General features: G+C 31.1%; 1 protein-coding gene across 2 annotated transcripts in view; it reads left to right on the top strand.

Annotated features, from left to right (window-relative positions):
* The window catches only part of wol (Dolichyl-phosphate beta-glucosyltransferase wollknaeuel), a 37,738-nt gene that overhangs the window by 14,845 nt on the left and 677 nt on the right, over nucleotides 1–22,216 (top strand). For both annotated transcript variants that reach the window (XR_010880612.1, XM_067269043.1), the window contains exons 5-8: nucleotides 412–522; nucleotides 7,001–7,060; nucleotides 7,220–7,371; nucleotides 9,888–9,973. Coding sequence is in view for 1 of the 2 variants with exons in the window: in XM_067269043.1 (XP_067125144.1) it covers nucleotides 412–522; nucleotides 7,001–7,060; nucleotides 7,220–7,371; nucleotides 9,888–9,973 (409 nt within the window). In the remaining variant the exon portion in view is untranslated. The remainder of the gene's footprint in view (nucleotides 1–411; nucleotides 523–7,000; nucleotides 7,061–7,219; nucleotides 7,372–9,887; nucleotides 9,974–22,216) is intronic.

Genomic DNA, 22,216 nt, shown 5'->3' on the forward strand with positions numbered 1-22,216 from the left:
TACGCGCCAAAAGTCACGTGGCTTGCACTTTGGCACCTAAAACGTTATGGCTTGCACATAAATTCATCTTCAAAATATAGCCACTTAGAGCGCCACAATCGCCACAATATTTTTTTGTAGGAAAAAACATTGCATTTAAAATTCATTTCTTCAATAAAACGTATTTTGAGAAAAATGGCATTTACAACCTTATTGCATTGCACGCTTCATATATGTAACTACATAAATTAAAAAAAATGTAATCAGTATCAAAGATGAGATTTTTTTTTTTGTTGAAGTTACAAATAAATCTTTTAAATCTAACTGTTTTCTAGTTGCTATAATATTCCATTTAAATACTTCATACTTTATTCTGTGTATAAAATATAAATCATAATATAGTAGTAATGTTTAAATTGTTATGTTTTATAGGGCATGATGAGCACTAGAGGAAAATTTCTCCTGTTTGCAGACGCTGATGGTGCGACTAAATTTAATGATATAGAAAAGTTAGAAGAAAGCATGAAAGACTTTGGTGATAAGGTAGAATTTTTATATAATATAATTATTTTGGGATGTTATTAATGTATTTATTGAAATAATTTTTTAAAATAACTACATAATGAAAGAAACATGTTTATGTGAGTAATCGAGGGTTAAAGTGCAAGACTTAACCTGTTCTTCGACGGCGGATGGTGAATCCTGCTCACGGGGTCTATGGATGGTCTGTAAAATTTAGGCGAGTGGGAGGGTTAGCGAGGTCGTCAATAAGGTGTCGGCCATGCACAAAAGATTCCAATCAGTTAAAATAACTTTAACACATTTAATACAAACAATAAAAGACAGATTACAACAGGTGAAATATACATATGTATGAAGCCTAAGCTGTCGTTCAGTTGATACAGAACTGAAACAGATAGATATAACAATGGGGAACTAATGGTGTGGCTAAGTCTATCTTAAAATCTAAGACTACCGAGAGAGAGAGTTTACATAAACTGTTCAAAGGCAATACCTCTTGATGACACCTCAGAGCTCCTAGATCCTTCTATGAAATGTCGGCTGGACAGTCAGTGATCTAAGTCAGGGGAAGGAGATGAACTTAGCAATGTAGGTATTGGCAGGTGGAATGTCATGTATGGTTCCTTGAAATATGTCCGCCTGCGGAGATGTCCACTCTGTATGCCTCTGGGGAGGTCTGTGCCTTGACTCGAGTGCCAGCCTCCTTTTTATCCGATCTAGCGTGGGAAAACCCATCAGGTGATCGGATGTTTAGTGACGAATCTTCAGGTGTGCAGTCAGAGATGAGCTATTGATGACGTTAAGATGTTGTTATATGGAGCTGCTATTACCATATTCGGTGTGAGACTTGTAAGATTTGTTCTAGTTGCTTGTCGGACAGTAGACTTTCTCCTCTTTTAACAATAGGTTGTTATCATTTAGCACACAATTGTTATAATTCTTGACCAGTTGATAGTAAGGGTGATTTTCAATCCATTTTCTGTGCAATGTTTTCGTAACAATCACAATGGAGAAATAAGCTTAAGGCTGTCCTTAAATTAGTGCAAAATCAGGCCTATGATCCTCACATTTGAAATAAGGATTTCATTACCACTAAATCGGTTTATCAATAATCAGTCAAAAGTGCATCACTAAATATACTGGTAATTTGATATTTTTTATTGGTAAATTCAGTAAAAATAGATAGACAATTTTTGAAGCCAAATATTTATTAGTATATACTTTCACATATATTTTTATTTTTATATATTAAAGACATAGAAGCATCAAATGTTTTTATTTAAAGTGTAGAATAGTTTACATCATTTTTCTTGTAAGTTATTATTTTACATTTCTTTACAATTTTTAAAGTATATTATAGCACTATGTTGGACAGTTTGGCAATTTGTTTTTTTACTTGTAATGCCTAGAGTGCAATGGTAGTTTTAGTTGACAAATTGGAACACACTTATTTAAACATAACACTCGCACTGACCACTTTTAAAACACAGTGACTAAAAATTCACAGTATGCTTTATTTTTCATGCAACAGAAACTGTTGCTTTTCAAAATAGAAGAAAGGGAATTCAATTGGACATAGCATATTAATGATTGTTTAGTTACTGACTCACCAATGAGTTGGTAATTAAAAGCTGGAATTGAAATTTAAAAGTTACTGGTAACTTACCAGTAACAAAAGAGTTGTGACCTTAAATTTAAAATAACACATTTTTTGTTGATACATAAATGATGAAATTGTTTTGTAGATGAATGGAAACAGGTCAAAGATTAATGCAGTAATATAATGCATTACATATTCAGTTAGGAGAAGGTGCATTGACAATTATATATCCAAATATATTATTATTAAAAACTAGTGACAGTTCACAAATTCTGAATAATATTTGTTTTATGTGATTACTGAAAAATATATTTTAGTAGGAACAATGAAAAAATGGATTAAAAATTTAAATTTATAATCACCAAGACAATTTTTTATTATTTACTTGAATTTATTATAGTTTATGTATTATCATTACTTAATGATGTGTCAGTGAAAATAATCTGAATTATTATTTCATTCTTATACATTTTTTGTTGTATTAAATCTGAATGTAGCACTCATTTTCCAATACTAAATAATAGGAAATTGAATTAATTTATTGAAATTTCATTTAATTATTTTAGATTTCACAAAAAATGAAAAAGTCAATTTTTCAACAAATTTGTATTAAGAAAATTTATAAAATCTAAACTTTTCAAGCAGCTTTCATGTTTATTATTTTTTCTGAAATAAATAAAGGCATGTATGTTATATTAAATTCAGGCTGTCACATAACTGGTGGTATGCACAAGCAGGAAGATGATGGTTCTAAATGAAATACTGAATTGAAACTATAGAATAAAACTTTTTTATGAGGCTTTTGTTTAAGACAAATGGCTTTAAAAGTTTATTGAGTACATATGCACTTGATCATGATTCAACTCAACAAATTTTATGAATAACTTGTATTGGTACGTTAGGCAATTAGGATATTGGTCTTTATAATAATTAGCAGTGGCAGAAGCATTACCACCACATGAACTCAACGTAAGAATCCTGTCCATATATTCTTGATTGCTGCATATAATCAGAATGGCACCATAATAGAAACTAACAGTCTGATTCAATAAGCATAAGAGTAAGAATGATACAAAAAAAAAAAAATAACAACATTGACAGTGTTTACAAACATATCAAGTAACACAGCAATGTTTACAAAACACTTGACAGTGAAAATAGCATACAGTGACATGCATTGAGTTGAATCTTAAGTGTATGTATCCATTTTTCTCAAAATAAAGCGCATGAAAAAATTTTTTCCTATATTTTTGATCTAGTATTTGTTGTAGAATCACCATCTTCTCATTTGTACCACTGGTTACATAACACACTGTATATAACAAATATGTTGTTTAAAAAGCAATAAGCAAATATTTTCTATGATATTTTATATCTAAGCAACTTCTTCTGGATTAAGAATTATTTGAAAAATTTAATAATTTATATAAGTATATTATAAATTCAAAATATATATACACAAATATTTATTTGTAAACAATGTTAAGTGTATAAAACAACCCAATAACCATCATTAATTCATATTTTATTTAATTTTTGTCTAAAAACATTAGTGATGATTCACTGCCAATTTAGTATTTAGAAATTTTGATATTAGTTTATAGAAAGAAAATAACACAAGTTTAATGTTCATGTGCCACAATTAGGGTTGTTAGATGACCTTTATTCAAATGACAATTTACATTTTAATTAAACTATCTTTAAGTTATCTGAATCATTAAATTAGTGCAGTTGAGATGACAAATAATGATCTCTCCATTTCTCTGTTTGCCACTGACTACTGAGATCCAAATCCAAATAAATGAGAATTTTTGTATTTGGAAAGGTGTTTTATTTTCCATTGATTCAACTTATTTTTACAAAAATACATTTTGGCCAAATTACTTGTTTGATTCTCCTCAGTTTAAATTTAAAAAAGATGACATTTAAAATAATTTATATCAATATAACATCTTTCCTTTATACATCTCAATTTCTCCACTCTGGTCTGGTCTCTTCCCATTTTTGTTTTTGTTATTATTGCCATTAAACCATCTTTGTCCATTATTGAAACAAGATAAGACATAATTTGTTCTTTATTTTCATTTTCAATGCATTTGTTTTATAATGGCTGCGGCAGATTTTTGCACAGGTATATGCATATTCTTACATATCAATCCATATCCTTCCCCACAGAAAGCTGTAGTTTGCCATTAAATATTTTAAATTTTACATTAAATTAAAATTTGCAGATATTTATAGTCAATACGAAAACTACAATTTTTAAATCAAAATATTCTGTTTATATTTTATAGATTTAATTATTAACTAAAAAATTATTCATTTTTACTTTTATTGGGATTTTTAACTCTTCCTGTCCTGTTGGCATTAAGAGGGTTTTTTTTAGCAAGTCCATTATGGGTTTGGCTGGAATGTGTAACATACAGTCCATCCAACAATAGTAGAACATACAGTGATAATTGCCTAGGTATTCTCTATTATTTTCATGTAACTTTGATAAAATTTACCAGTACTACACATTTTATAGAAAAATAGCAATTATTATTGCACAAATTTGGAGAAAATGATTAATAAACAAAAGAGCTAGTTATATATCAACATTTCTAAACCCAATTTATTAGTTAAATGAAATGAAGTGTCAAACTATTGGGATATTATGTGGCCTGATAATTTGTCACTTTGTTTTGTTTAAAAGAGCTAGATGCTATTATTAAAAATATAGTATCTAACATTAATGGAACATCTTGACAAATGATAAGTTTAAGTTAAAATTAGTAGCTAATTTTGCTTCTGTTCTTCACAACAAGCTTAAAAATATGATTGGACATTGAAGTGACCAGAGATTGTAGTTGTTCTTGAGGAATATTTTCCCATGCTTCAATGAGAACAACTTTTAGTTCAGTGAGAATACTGTTTTCCTTTCCACTGCCATACATTTGAAAAACAAGCCACTTCAGAGATTCTTAATGGAGTTTAAATTTGTGCTTAGAAGTGGCCAATCCAAAAGTCAGACATTCTTGCACTGGAAAAAGGGATAACATTGACGTTGAAACATAGAAGCTTGCATTATCCTGCATGAATTCAAAATGCTGTCCAGCAATTTTCTGTCCATAAGTTTGGAGTTGCTTCCAAACAATCTCCTAATAAGTTTGAGAGTTGTTTCAGTCTTCAATAAACACTATGTCTATCTTTTCATTCTATCTAAATCCCATCCAAGTTATGAGTGTACCACCACCAGTCACTCTCTTCTAGTATTGCTTTAGATCTAGTCTCTTGTCTGTCCAATGATGTTTAATGCCATTGAGTCTATCAGAAGTTCATTATTTCTCATTCAAGAGAATTACTTTTTGTTATTCTTCTTCTCTTTCAAAGTTGTTTCTGTTTCTTCTTGAGATGGTTGCTGGTCTTTATTTCAATGAAAGAAACATTGTGTACTGTTGATTTGCTACACCTCTGCTTCAGTTCAGTTTTGATTTTTCAAACAAATGTTTTTCTTTCAGTGCATGTGAAACAATTGCACATCATTTTATTGGGGTCATTTCATTTTTCCATCCATTGATCTTCATTATTGAGATACTTGAGATAATTGTTAAATGAGATCTGCCCAAATTTTTAGCACTCCAAATCATTTCTCTCCTTTTCTGATGAAATACATTAATTTTGATCTTTTCCTCTTCAGTTAGGTTCTTTTCACATCTCATTTTTAATAATAATGTACTGTGTGATCTACTTAAACTTTCTTTTCACTTGTTAAATGTATTTATATGCAAATTTCATGATTTTGATCATTACATTCTTTGTGATTAGATCCAATCAGTATCTGTTCTATTAATATTGGATATCTTATTTTTATTAATAGTATCTAGCTCATTTGTTTATTAATCATTTTTCTCCAAACATGAGCAATAATAGTTGATATTTTGCTACTAAATGCATTAGAAAATTCATCAAAGTTACAGGAAAATAATAGAGATCTTAGGAAACTGTTGTGTGTTCTATTATTGTTGGACAGACCACTTCTCTAAAAAATTCCTGGGATTTTTTGACCTATCTGGATTTGATCTTGCATCTCCCAGCTGCTTCAACTGCTCAGCCATCCAGATGTCAATTTTTTTTTTTTGTTTTTTTTTATTCAGTGGGACACAGTGGAGTGAATATAGGAATGGTAGCATTAATTATTTTAAGTGTTCTTTAATCCAGCCATGGTGATCTGGCAACTCTAACAATTATATTTTGCCTGTATGGTAACCTAATGTAATGTAATGATGTGTGAAAATTTTTTTTTCTGTGGGCTAAATAGAATCATATTGCATTTTGGAAAAATGATTAGGTCAGTCTACAGACCACCAGCACATGCCTCTAGACCACACTTTGAGAACTAAAATGAAAGACGATTATCAAAACTTATCAGTATTCTATATATACCTACAATACTTATACAAAGAGTTTCCTCGAAGTTTAGAAATGTTTCCACAAATGATTTTTTTAGCGTAACAAAAGTGTCTTACATAAAACAAAAATGTGTTAGTTAAAATTACTCTTTCAGCAGATCATTGTTAGCTAAGAAGCTTTCCCAATTGAAAAAAATATCTGAAAAGTGTTTCTTTAATTTTTCTAAATTATTACAAAATTAATTATGATGAAAGATTGCCAGTTTTCACAGATAACTTCCAGCTAAATTTCTAAAGTGTATAGTTTCTTTAAAGTTTAAATTAAATGGTATTTTTTATTATATACTTTTAAACTGCAATAATTCATTAACTGGCATTTCCAATCATTTCATATTTATAAACGAAAAAATAATTTGATAATTTTACCATATTTTATAGAATTTTCAAAATAAATAAATAGTTTATAGTAGAATTTATAGTTTATTGTTTTTTTATTTTTTATTTTTAGACTGATAAAATAATTGCAATTGGTTCTAGAGCTCATTTAGAAAAAGAATCTATAGCAAAGGTAAACTTGCCATTTTATTAATTCAAAATAAATAAAATCTCCTCAAGTTAAATGTTAATATATTTATTTTGATTTTAGAATTGCTAATGTTGACACAAATTACTTATATACAGTTATTATATAAAAATACAAATTGATAAAATTAATTTTTTTAATCAGAGATCCGTTTTTCGAACATTCCTCATGTATGGATTTCATTTTTTGGTCTGGTTGTTTGGAGTTAAAGGAGTTAGAGATACACAGTGTGGTTTTAAAATGCTAACAAGAGAAGCTGCTCAGATTTTATTTCCTGCATTACATGTAGAAAGATGGTAAATTGTAAATCAGTTTTTAATAATGAATTTAGTATAATTACTTTACATTGAACTTGCTGTTTTTCTTTTATAAATAATGATAAAATCCAGTATGTTAATTTAATTATCTACAATGATAAGCTATTATTACATTAATTAATACTAATTAATAGTAAAAATTCTAATACACTAAGATGCAAATTAATGATTAAAGTCGTATTAATAAGTTACTAAAGAAATATAATGGTATATAAATGAAGTATTGTTCTAAAATTGTTTGTACATGATATAGGTGTATTTTTACTATATCCTATGAATGACACTCAAACTCTTCATAACCAGCTTCTTTTGATTTTATAAAAATTCTTGCTTTCTTTTCCAAATAGATATTTTTATATCTTCTTTGCATCCCCTATGATTTCTACGGCAACCTTTATGTTGTTCCATAAGAATGTCGTGTTCTTCAACATGTTTGTATATTTTGTTTGCAATACAGGATGTCAATAATTTGTAGAGTGTTGGAAGACATGTAATTGGTCTGTATTGTGTGGGGTCTGTGGTATTGTCGTTTTTAGGTTTCTTGTAGGTGATGCCCTGAGTAAAAAATTTTGGCATGTCTTGTGGATTGATGATGATGTGTGTTAGATATTTAGCTAGTTCCTGGTGCAGTGATGTAAACTTTTTGTACCAGAAATTATGAATGTTGTCTACACCAGGTGTCTTCCAGGTGTGTGTTCTGTTCACAGCGTAGCGAATGTCGTGTATGTTTATTTCAGCACAGGGCATAGTTGGTATGTTGTGGAACTTTTTGTTCGCCTCCTCGATCCAGCCTGCATCAGCATTGTGCGTGACAGCACTGGACCAAAGAGAGGACCAATATGTTGTGAGCTCTTCTTCTGTTGGTGTACCACTGTTCTGTGCATCAGTGTTTGTTTTGTTACCAATTTGTCTGTAAAAGAGTTTTTCATTGTTTGTGAATAACTTATTTTGTTGTTTTTGTAGTGTACATGTTTTGTATCATTTGAGTCTACATGCTTTGGCTGCGAGTTTTTGTTTTATTGTATCAGTGCATTCTGTAATGTGTGTGTTGTGGTGTTTGTCTTTTGTGTGTTTTTATTTTCTTGAAAATGTTTTTGAGCTGTTTTTTTAATTTGAGTTTTATGTTGTTTTTAGTGTATTGTGTCAGCCTGCCTAATTACTGTCTAATGTCATTTATTTGTGTTTCTATTTTTCTCTACCAGGCAGGCTTGTGATAGAATTGTGTTTTCTGTGTATCTGTCTGTGAATGTATTTTCAGTCCATAATGTGTCACTACTGCGACTGCCCCAGCATAAACTAATGTATGAATGTCTGCGAGTGTAGAAATTGAATGAATGTAGTGTGGTAGTGAGTGTTTACATAATTTAGTGTTTTTCCTACTTCTTTTCATGTGTTGATTTTTGGTATTCGTGGTCTTTGTGTGGGATCTGTACCTGTATATTTAGTGAGTGTTTCCTAAAGTATAAGTGAGAGCGTATTAACTAAATCCATGTCTATGTTATCAGTGATGGATGAGGAAGTGTCTGTAGTATCATAAGTGGTAGTTGTTGTATGTGTGCTATTATCAATGCTTGTTGCTGGATTATCCTGACAGGTTATGTTATCTTCATTAATGTTAGATATTTCTGTCTGTTGATGTATTGGATCAGCAACCTGTTGTTTGTGGGATAAGGTTGTTGTGTATAATTGTTCTTTTTTGATCAACAACCCATTGTTTGGTGACAGTGAGGTGAGGATATTGTGTGAATCTATGGTGTAGTTGTCTGTATGCTGTCATGTTTGTTTTGAATTCTGTGATGGTGTAGTAAGTATGGATGATAAACTCGTTTATTTCTATCATCCATTTCATCTGTTGGCGTGTTTTTCCAGCCTTTGTGGTCTGTGGATGCAATGCCACAGAAACACAAGGAATAGGTTGGTTCCTCACATCTGTTGAGGACATTGCAGTAGTCGTGGTTGAGCCGGCACTGCTTTCACCACTGGTAACCAAGGGAGACTGTGACCTATTTCTTAAACGTGAGCCTCTGCCTAATCCACAAACACGGACCTTGTTAATGTGGGTGACGTCCGAGCCAGTATCATATTAAGATCTGTTTACTATCATGATAAATATCTCCACAGAATGTGGGTGTGGTCATTCTTAGCTTCATTTCTCCCCATAGACCTTATTGGCATGGGTGTCCCTACCAGGAGCTTGTGCTCCAGCCTGCATTGCTTTATGGTTCAGTAAAATTACTGGGCTCTCCCACCACGACCAGGTGGTGACCACAGGAGAGTTATTATTATTATTGTTGTTGTGGTTGTTGTTGTTGTTGTAATGAAAAATATTTTTTTATAATATCAATGTCATTTTCATTTAGGAATTTGTTAAGTTTAAAAAATCTTTGATTAGGAAAGTCAAGTAGATTTTGAATTTAGCTAAATTGTATATATTATATTGTTCCCTTATAAATAATTTTTAAAAATATCTTTTTAAGATATTGCTTCATTTTCAGGGCTTTCGATGTAGAACTTTTACACTTAGCACGAGAAATGAAGATTCCAATCAGTGAAGTAGCTGTCAATTGGACAGAGATAGAAGGTATCTATTATTAAGTACATAAACAAGAAAAAATATTATAAAAATTGTTTTTAAACATAGAAATATTTTATATTTTTAATTATATTGAACAAATTTAAGAAAAATTTTTATCAGAATCAGTATTTAATATTATTAAAACATATGTAAATTTATATGATATTTTCACACTTCAAAAGAAATAATGTTGGTATTCACAAATTACATTGATCAAAATATAAATCATAACATATATATTTTTTCAATAGATAAAATTCTTATAGATTAATAATATTGAATTGCAAGGAATTAGAAATCATGCTGTTAAAGTATATAATCTGTATTATTTCTTTCTTATTACTGACTTTGTCAATATGAAGTAATTTGACAAAACTGGAGACATAACCAAACAAAAGAAGTAGTACATCTTTTATAACTCAACTGTACAAGTGTATTTAACTAGCAGATAAGCCCAGTGCTGCCTGAGCAAAAAATAAGAACAGCAAATATTAAAATGAAAACCATATAAAGAGTTTGATTATTTTAGCCTATCATTATCATGTTTTTTGCAATACTTCTATGGTACTAGATGGCACAATTTCATTGGTCATGTTAACTCTAATTTTTTCAACGAATGGCACTGTATGGTATCATTCACAGCCAACTATCAAATAGTTATCTGACAACAAATCAAATTGTACAAAAAAAATGGACCAAATATTTAAACTTGGCACCCTTGGAAACCCCTTAAAACATATTTTGTGCTGCTGGTAATTTTGTATTATGTAATTTTTGGCAATGAGACGTGAGTGAGCTGCCAAGAGGAATGCCACCTGGGAGGAGTTTTATGGAAAGTTGGCCCCTATTTAGGTGTTACTAATTTAAATAAAACCTGGAAAATGCCAAGTGGGCAGGCTGTGAACCCATGATTAACTACCAGTGTAATAGTTTTGACTCCATGCAGGTGTGTGCTATGTGCTACTCATCAAAGTAATAATATAGTGCATCTATTTCTCATTCTATCATTGTTGCAGTAATTAAGTGAATATGATATTTGTTTTTTTTTAAATCATGCGTTTTTTTTTGTGCAAATTATATTTAGTTTATCATCATTTAAATTTTTTGCCAATAGATGGCACTATATGTAAATCCAGCTAATCCCATGTAGACAAAACTTAATTGATATATAGAAATCCAATAAATATTTTGGGATTGTATATATGACATTACGTAAGTTAGTAGAATGTTAATGGAACTGCCAAGTTTTGTAGGAATTGGTTGAACGGCGTAGGAGTGCAAAGCGAACAAACAAACATTCTCACTTACAGAAATAGATTAACCAAAAAAATTTTTAATCTATTTCTATAGTCCTTTTTTTTGTTTGTTTTTCATTTAAGTTTGATGTTCCACTATTGAAGTAGGTCTAAAACGTTTTTGGTTAATTAAATATGTTCTCTAATTGTTCCTAACTTAGTAACAGGGCTGAATGTTTGATCAAAATCCTTTCCTTTTCTTTGAGAGAATCCCTTTGTTACCAATCTTGCCTTAAACTTGTCTATTGAATCATCTGGATTGGTCTTTGTTTTAAATACCCATTTGCTTTTCTTCCACCTGGTAACTCTTCAAGGATCCATGTCTCATTTTCTTTTAAGGATTTTATTTCACAATCCATAGCACTTAACCATTTCTCTCGGTTCTGACAACTAATTGCCTCTGTATAAGTATTCAGATCTTCAAAGGCATTTGAGATTGCTGACATAACATAGTCATCAAATCTGGGATGCATAAGCTCTGAACGATCCTGTAGAGTCATTTGTTGTTGCCTCTTTTCTCTCATCTTCATCGTGAAAATTCAAATTCAGATCTTCTTTTTCAGCATTTAGATAACTATCAGATTTCATGATTATTTCTGGATGAGATATATTCAAGTTACATTTTTAACTATCAAGGATCCTTCTTGAAAAGCAACATCTCTCGAACGAATGAGCTTGTTATTTTTTTTGTCCCATATGTGATACTCATCATCATTATCATATCCTATCAAAACACCTTTCTGTGCTTTCTCTTTCTTCTCCGACTTTTTCCTTAGCTGCTTGGGTACATGAGCATAGCAAGTACTTCCAACGATTCTCAAGTGTTTAATAGTTGGTTTTTTATTAAATTTCAATTAGGCTTACCAATTAGGCCTCTCGTTTTGACTAGGATTGTCCCAGTTTGGTGATGTTGTCCCAGTGTAATGGCCAATTTGTCATTTTGTCCCAGTTATTTGATAAAATTTTAAAAGTGCTGTATATACAAGAAGTAAAAATAGTGCAGCCTGAGTAAAATGGCAATTTGGCAATTACCCCTCTGTTTCACTCACTGTTGCCAATCTAATTATTTCGTATCTAAATTTAAGTACTTTTAATGTTGTCTAGATGTTTACCTTCAATATTTATAGCATATGGCCTAATGAATTTAGATGAATTTATTTTGTCATTCAGATATTTTTTTACAGAATTTATAATAGCATGTAGCCTATGAGATCCAGATATTTTTATTTCATTTTTTTACATATTTTGTTTTAATTAGAGTTGGCAAGACTGAAACTTACACTGGCCACGTTATTGCTGCACATGTCATATCTTAGTCAAGTTCAAATTGCTGGTTGGCATTTGTGATTATTTTGTACAGTATATTAAATTCATTTAATCTCTAAAATGCCAAAAAGAAACTGTGTGTTTACTGATGATTGAAAAAAGTCTGTGATTGTATTGATGAAGTGAAATATGAACTGTGCTTTTCAGAATTTTTAGTAACTTATGGTGGGCATTCAAACATTAAAAATCATTTGAAATGTGCAATAGATAAGGCAAGCAATAAGAACTTCCACAAATGTATTGTCATTTTTTAATGTATCTGATTTAAGTGACAAAGAATTTTTAAAAAAGTTCACACTAGTGATAAATATTAATAACTTCTTAATAATAATGTTAGTTTAGTTATTAAAAATTGCTTTTAACTCATTGATTTTGTTAACAACTACTTTATTTAGCCTTTTCAATCATAGGTCAATCATAGTAGGCTTAATATTCTGTTGCGAGTATTTTCTCAAAATTGTCCTGGTTTGAGAAAAATATATTATGGTAAGCCTTCCTTCAATACTTGATGGACTTGTTCTATTTAGGATGTAGGTTGCAGTATTTACTAACTCTGCCCATAGCTTTTGAGTGAAATTTTTATTAGTACAGTAGAGCATTAATTATCCAAACACCAATCAACCGAAACATCAGTTAACCGAAAGCGTTCCAGTCAGACTATGTCGGGATGTGTCATGCTGAATCGAATGTTTTTAATACTAGATTAACTTCTAAAGTATATACCGTATTTTACGGACTATAAGGTGCGTCTTATAGTCGCTATAGTCCATAGCGACTATAAGACGCACTTTAATTTTTAAGCAATTTTTAAAAAAAAAATACCTATAAGACGCTACGGACTATAAGATGCACCTGAATTTTGGAAGCAATTTTTCAAAGAAAAAAGTGCGTCTTATAGTCCGTAAAATATGGTAATTTTTTTGTTTTTATATTTTTCAATATATTTATTTTGTTTGTACAAACTAAAGAAATAATTTTTAACGATACAGTAGCCTCAATTATTATTATTAAAAATTTTCATTAGGCTTAACATCAACAAAACTTCAAACACGAAGCAATACGCAATGGATGAAAATTTTAACATGGGATATATTAATATATTTTTTTGTACATAATCCGAAAAATTCCGAAAAATTGATTTTCCAAACAACCCCAGTCTCCAATTGATTTAGATAATTGATGCTCTACTGTATACATTAAGGACATTGTTGCCTCAACTATTGTTCTATTTTCATGTTCACAGCAGCCATTCTGCTCTGGAGTATATGGCATAGTCAATCGTTGTCTTATTCCATTTTTCTGTAGAATTTTTCTAACAATAGCATTATCAAATTCTCTGCCATTATCACTCAGAATTTCTTTGACTGTCCAGTAACTTTAACTTCAGCTATTATCTGTTTTAGCTTTTCAGACACTTCAGACTTTTCTTAATAAAATAGATAAATCAAAATCTTGAAAAGTCATCTTTAAATAAAACAAAGTATCTATAACCAGACATAGATGGTTCAAATGGTCCACATATATCTGTTTGTATCAGTTCACCTGGTTTTGTTGCATGTGGAAGTATTCCAAACTTTAATCTATGAGATTTGCCATAAATATATCCTTCACATATTTTATTATCCAAGTCAACTTTAACACCAAGTTCTCGCTCTACAATTGTTTTCACGTGTCTCTTGTTTTGGTGACTCAGCCTCTCGTGATAGCTCTGTAATAAATTTGACTTAGTAACTGCATTTACCTCACATGGCTTGCTACATGTTACACTTCTTAAATTAAGCTTAAAAGGATCTCCATATCGGCTATGTCTACCAGTTATTAATACGTGTCATCAACTTTTAATTTACATTCTTCAGCCTTTGATATAAATAAGCTAGAATGATGATGATCCTGAGCTGCTAACATTGAAAATAGATTTTTCTTAAGATCCAGTACAAACCAAACATTACATTTACATAATGTAATTTTATTCCATGTATTATCCACATATGCTTCTATTTCAATTGTTCCTTTACCTATTGCAGATATTTTGTCTCCACTGGCTGTGGTAACTGAATGCAGATCTTTAAAGTGCTCAAAATCACAAAACAAATTTCGTTGGTAGGTAACATGACTTGTAGCTCCATTGTCTACATATCAACAGTCTTTATCATTTTCACTAAGTACCATATTTGACATAATTGTTAAGAGAGTCATATTACAATTATCTTTACGAGATCCTGCAGAAAACTTTCTACTTTCTTGTTTAGTTTTACTGTTTGCTTTCCTTTTAAAACAATACTTCTTTTTATGACCATATCTGTGACTATAGTGACAAACTATATCCAAACTAGATTTTCCCGCTGGTATTCCTGGTTTCGAAATTTTTCCTTTAACAACATCCAATGCACCAGGAATACTCCTTAACATGATGCAAATTTTATATTTGCAAGTTGACCAATTATACTTGCCTTCTAAATATCCAATGTGAAATCTAGGAAGTTCCATTGCACAGTTAAAGCGATCTGGGCCCATAACCTGTTGAAACTTGATGTCAGAATCTCTAACACACACTTCTCTAGTTATCAAAATCTTTTATTTGAATAAAAAAGGAACACTACAACTTCACACGGTTCATCTATGTCTGAACAAAGAAAAAGGCGTGAAGAGTAGAACAAAAAAGGTAGGCTCACAGCAAAAACATTCAGTATTGCCACCAATCAACGGATCATGAAAATGTTAATATTTTCCTTATTTTTCAACAAATATGGTATGCTTTACTTAAATGAATGCAAAATATAAAAGAAGCTTATAATGAGGTAGTATTGAATTATGACTGTAATGGCCACTTCAGCCTATGTTAGCTATGTAATGTCTTATCTATTGAATTAAGAGCCCAGATAATATCCTAACAGTGTGTTACATAAACGAGGGTTCAAAAGTGCCAGACCTGAACTTGGCACGAGCAATAAATATAAAGGCGCCAGCTAGGTTTTTCCACACACTGATCCCAGACTTGCCCTATGTTTTTCCTTCCTCCTTGGTTGGTAAATCCATCATCACATTGAGCATTTGTGCAGTATGAACCAGCACATACAACTTCTACAAACTGGAAATAGTATCCTTGTACCCTTCAGTGTCCACTTTCAAAGCTGTAATGTTTGTCAATGCTCTACTCCTCAAGAAGGGCTTCAGTGCTCAACAGATACTGGATATGTGTGATGCACTGCTCTTCGTCATAGAGCACTACTACTATTGTTTTAATGGGAAAATTTATTTATGGAAACAGGGAGTCTCTGTGAATTCCCTGTTATCTGCTATTCAACCAGAACTGCTCATGAGAGAAATTGAACATACACTGTTCAATTTTCTGCTTGCCATCCACTCACTACCCACTATTGTATTTATGTTATATTGATGATATTCTCATAGCATTGGAGGATACAGACAAGACATTTCTTACCTTAAAACAACAAATGTCCAGTATATACCCCTCTATTAACTTCACTTGGGAGAAAGAGGTTGATGAATCAATAACATTCTTGGATTTGCACATACATAGATCCTTTGAAGGGCTACTCTTTGTTTTCCATAAATTTAATAAGGTGCTTCATATCATCCTGGCTGATGCTTTCCAACCTTTGCGATATGTTGATATCACTATCACTGCCCTCATTAGAAGAGCGTTCTTATTGCCATCAATGCAAGCACTTGTAAATATTGAGTTAAACACCATCTGTTTGGCAGTATTTACAGCTGGATTTTCTTGTGCTAAGTTCACGCACGTGCGTGAACTTAGCACAAGAAAATCCAGCTTAGCAAGAAAATCCAATCGGTTATCCAAAAAATCAATTTTCCGAACAACCCCAGTCCCCAATTGATTTGGATAATCGATGCTCTACTGTATCTAAAAGCACAATATATTTGTAAAAAGTAAATGATTGCCAAGTTTTCAGGCTAATTTACCACTACTATTAATAATTAAATACTATGTAATTTGGTACTAGAGGTAGGAATTAGGCACCATCTCTTATTAAATTTAATAATTATAATTAATATATATTATTCTGGAAGAAAAAATTGAAATATATCTGGAAGCGGAGGATCGGATAGAGGTCCGTGTAGCACAACTGGCAACTCGTTCGCACAATAAGTGGCAATTGCAGATTCGAGTCCCGCTCCAGGTCAATTATTTTCTTCATATAACAAAAGTGTAATTGGCAATCTGTATGATAAATGAAAATACTAATTAAAACATTAAAAAGGTTATATTTTTTAAAAAGTCGAAGTTTAAAAACTTTAAAGAACTTCTCAAAATATTTTACTCTTATTATGGATGTAACCAGTTGAAAGCACGTGGATCTTAGTAATTTACTAATAGTGGAGACTAATATCACACATTCTCTGAATAACAGGAGTGAGTGCTTGCAGTGTTGTAATTGTTGCATTGCATAATTAGTAAGATTGTTGGGATTCACAAATATATTTTTAGAATTTTGGCTGTTGTAAGTAAGAGTCATTATAGGTTGGAGACTGATTGCAATTTACTTTACTTTATAAGCATTTTTTGCTATTGTGATATTGGTTAATTTTAAACTTTTGGAGAGCACCTGGTATTTTTTGTTCTGTAGTCCAGAAAACCTGGAAAGGTCACAGAAATTTAAAATCCAGTTTTGCCAGACATTCTATATATAGAAATCTGTATTATTTTTCATATTAGTTTGGAATTTATATTATTAATTTTCTTTATGCAAGAAAAACATTTTAATAATTTCTAATTTTACATGTCATAAACATAATTCATTCCCATCATTAGTTTTGCCACAAAATTGTTTATATATATATAAAAGATTACCATATTCTGAAAGCAAATCGTATTGAGAATATTTTTTGGGGATTTTTCATTACGATCGTACTAATTAAAAGACCAAAAATTTTGTTGGGCAAATTTTATAGTTTATTCTATTCTATTTCAAAATTTTGTTTTTTTTATACTTTTGTATACTGTTAATTCAGTTATCTATATTTTGATCAGTAATTTTTAATTTAATACAAGTACATATTGTTTAATGACTGGGATATGTTTCAAGAAATATACTATCAAATGACTTCGCCGTTAAGCAAACATCATAGATCATACTTAGTCAAACCTAAATGGCATTGTCTACTACTCACGTAAGCCATACAAAAAACAATTATAACACAACTTATGTATCTAAACCAGTGGTTCTTAACCTTGCTGGAGGTACCGAACCCCATCAGTTTCATATAAGCATTCACCGAACCCCTTTTAATTGGAAAAATAAAATATAATTTTTCAAATTCAAAACATAGGTATAATAGGTGTTCTATTGGGAAATATAGGGATATTTCCCAATAGAACACATGTTATGTAGCATTAGTTTTCGAAACCAATACGGTTTCTACGTCACGATGACATCAGGGTGGTTGACTTCCGCCGAACCCCTGAGACTGACTCGCCGAACCCCAGGGGTTCGGTCGAACCCAGGTTAAGAACCACTGATCTAAACATAAGAAGAAAGTATATGTGCAGCTACAAATTTGTCATAAACATTATCATCTTAAGGCAGTGGTTCTCAAAGCGGGTGCTGCGGCACCTTGGGGTGCTGCAAGTACGCCACAAGGGTGCCGCGAAATTTTTAAATAGTTAAATTAAAATTACTTAAAATAATAAAATTAAAGTATTAAATTAAATAAATAATTAAAACAATTATAAAAAATGAATATTGTTTTTTTTCTACTAATCTTGTTACGTCGCCACTTGTCTCAGTGACTCGGTAATTGGCGATACGTAAATACTAGGAAAAAAAAACAAACTAGTTACTAGTTGTCTGTTCTTCTGTTCCTGCAGCGAGTGAAGTGCAATATAAATGCGTTGAATGCAGTAATTGTTTTTATTATTGTTATATGTTCAGACAGTAACGAAAAAGCATCATATAAAAATATTTTTCTTCTTTACAACAAGAAAAAATAAATTATTAACGTGTAATTAAATTTTATAATAAAATATTGAAGTGAATTATGTCGTTCAATATCATGAATAATTTTTTCATTAAAAAAAAGAAAACTTGAAGATTCTAATGATCAAGAAGTGGTTACTGGTAGCAAAGCTAAGGAATCAATTAGCACTAGTAAATCGTAAAAAATTGAGAGCTCATTTTATCACCAGATACCTTTATAATAATAACTTTTGTTTTGAATGTTTTTGTGTTGTTTGGAAATAAACTTACTTATGTGGGAAATGCCGGGAGGTAGGACGGAAGTCGGACCTCCTTGTTCTCGGCAAATAGGTCGGCAAGACCCGCCCCACTGTCAAGGATGGCTAATTTTGCGCGATATCCCGACTTGTCGGGATCGGTCAGTTACTTGTCAGGTCGAGTGGAGGAGTGTGTGTGGGGTCGTCGATAAAGAAAGGCAATATCCGTATAACAGGACAACACAGATAATGGTTTATTGGAACATAGGAACTACTACAGAAACGCTACGCATCCCGTCCCTAATCGCGGGAGAGAGAGAGCTCACAATTGTTAGGGGATTCATACCTCTCGGTTATCGATTTTGATCGAGAATATACTTCGACTCGGACGTCTTTCCTGGCGGAGTGACAGGTGGGCGGCAGGATTGGCTTGTCGGCGGAGGCTTCGGCGTCTCGACTTGGCCTTCGAGTCAGATACGGTGTCGCCGGGCAGTTCGTCTTCTTCGGACGTCAGCTACCCCGTTCTTAGAGATCTCCCCCCTATTTATACTCTAAGTCCCTTCCACCACGATCACCAATCGCGATAGAGGATGACGACTTGAATTCCGTGACTCAGGTCGGATCCTGAGAAGGAGGGAAGTGAGTTTGACGGCGGAAGATTGTACATCCTTCGAAACTTGATCGTTATCGCGGATCTCGATCGTTATCTCCCGAGAGGGCTTCGAAATAATTAAAATCTAAAATCGGACCGGCCTAATACGGTCCTCACACTTACTTTAAAAAACTTTTATTTTTTTTCAAAGACTTTTCATCTTTCATATCTTTACTAACCGTAAAAAAGCAAAAAAAGAATAAAATAATAATAATAATAATAATAATAATAGGGGTGCCGTGAATTTTGTTTAATAATTTCAGTGTACCACCAGACAAAAGAGTTTGAGAAACACTGTCTTAAGGGATCTGTCACTAAATGGCATGTACCAATATTTGTCAATGTTACTGATAAATTATTTTTAATCTCACTTAATGAATTAACCTCAGAAAAGCCATTGATTAATTTAATCAAGAAGAATAATTAGAATTATTTTTTTTTATTAAAGTATGTTCAAAAATATGGATTTTTATTTACACAATATTATTTTTAAACATTTAAATAAAACCAATATACACAGTTTTGTTTAATATATACATTTTTTTTATATAACTATCCCATACAAAATATATGAACTCTGTGATTTGTATGACTATATATTACAGTCAAACAACCAACATTGAATAAGTTTAAGTTAGACATTTATTTTCATTCATTATTATTATTCTTTAATTTTTTTAAAAATAAAAACAATAGTTGAACAAAATGATTGTCTGCTATGAGAATTTTTAACTTTTCAATTTCTTATTTACAATAAAAACAATATTTACCACTTATTTTTCATTGTATAGTAATCAACACAAAAGTCAAAGGAATTTTACACTATATATATATATAAAATTGCATATATAAAATTTGACTTAATAAATTACCAATTTGACTTAATAAAACACCATATAACAGTTTTGTCCAAACTTTTCAACTGGTGGGCTAAACTGTACTTAAATTGTATGTAGGTGGGCCACAAAAATTTTATATATTCTGTATTGAAAATAGGCTAATTTCAATCATTTAAAGGGCTGTGCCAAATAGATTAACACGTGTCGGGCCAAATCTGGCCCCTGACACGTGTTAATAGTTTGGCATGCCATAGTTTGGGCAATGCCACCATACAAGATAGCACATTAATCATTATATCCTCTAAGAATAGGCATTATTAATAGAATAATATAATTATGGACAATTTCCTTCTATTAGATTTTATCTTCTTTTGATCGGTATGGAATTTTTGCTCTAAGTGGATATTTGCCCCCTCCAAATATCTATGACATAATTGCACAAAAGCAGTAAATAGATCAAATTTTTTGTCTGAGCAATAATTGCTATTCATCAATATTTATACCCAGCCTTTAAAGATCTTAAATGTCACAAATCTTTCAATTAGCAAAATACTTTAGTCAACATAATTGCTTTGTTAATGAAGCAATGTTCATATCTTCATATCTACCTCTTTCTCTTTTGTTTTTATATAAAATTTTAAATATTCTGGATAATTTTTTCAGTTCAACGTTTGGTTAACTTCCATATTTGGACAAAGAATTAGTTAATGCCATTTAAACTTTAGAAAAATTGCATAATCTTGCAGTAATGGCTGTATAACTGATAGATATCATACAATTGCAATGTCTGGATATTATCTTTATTTTTTGAGTTGTTATAATTAAAATTAATAAAAATTGCTTCAAGAACAATATATTTATTTGTGCAATTTAATTTAATTTTTTATTTTATTTTACTTCATTCAAGTTTAATTTATAAGATTTAGATTTCATTCTGATTCATTATATATACAGATAACATAAAACTCTGATCAGAATGAAATGAAATCATTTAATTAAAAAATCTGTTTATCATCAAATTTCACTTGCATTTGATTTCATTGCCCTTCAACTTTCTTTTTTTTTTTATTAGTTTTGATTACTTGGTGATATTCTACAGTAGAATAAATACTACTTGCAAAATTGAGTTTTATTTCCAAATCATCATCATATGGTAGTGCGTAGCGAGAGACTATAACTGAGTGGACATTAACGTTGTGCCTTGCCAGCCAATTCGGAAATAAAATAAAACTCCCCTCTCGACGAGCTTTAGCTCGTTGCTTACGTGCCAAATAAAGTAAATAAATTATGATTATGTTTTCATATATTTGTGACCAATTTTTCACTGTATATAGATGGTAATACATAGTTAAAGTGGAAAATGACACATGGTTTTACTTTCTATAGCTTAAAATATCAGTACAGTCAATACAGGTTTCTGTAAAACATTAACAACACACAAAATGGTTACAATGCATTCTAGCTGGATTATATTTAATAAATGCAGAAAGTTGTTTTCAGTATTAAATCTGGGTTACTAAAATATGTACATTTGGATTCAAGTTGCGGACCAAATGCATTTGGGAAAATGGTTCGTTTGGAGTTTGGTTGCATAAGGTTATAATTAGCCAGATTGCATTGTACGTTAAATAATACATCCATAAATACTGGGCGATCAAGGAGTAGATATGGCAACACCGAGTCAACTATATTTGTAATCGTCATACTGAACGTCACAAGAAAGATTTCTTTATTATGGACTCGAGGCATATTTGAAATTCATCGCTGGCATCGTAAAGTTTGTTTCTTGTAAATAAACTTTTCATTTTATCACCCTATCTGCTAAATTAACCCCACGACAATTGTAATTGATTTGATATTAACTGAGAAGTTGATATCACACCGGTTATATTGGTTACAAAATGTTATTCTGTGTAAGATACGATTAGTTAAAAATTAACG

The sequence above is a fragment of the Centruroides vittatus genome, unplaced genomic scaffold (genome assembly GCF_030686945.1).
Source record: "Centruroides vittatus isolate TY-2023 unplaced genomic scaffold, ASM3068694v2 contig_345, whole genome shotgun sequence".
NCBI classification, from domain to species: Eukaryota; Metazoa; Arthropoda; class Arachnida; order Scorpiones; family Buthidae; genus Centruroides; species Centruroides vittatus.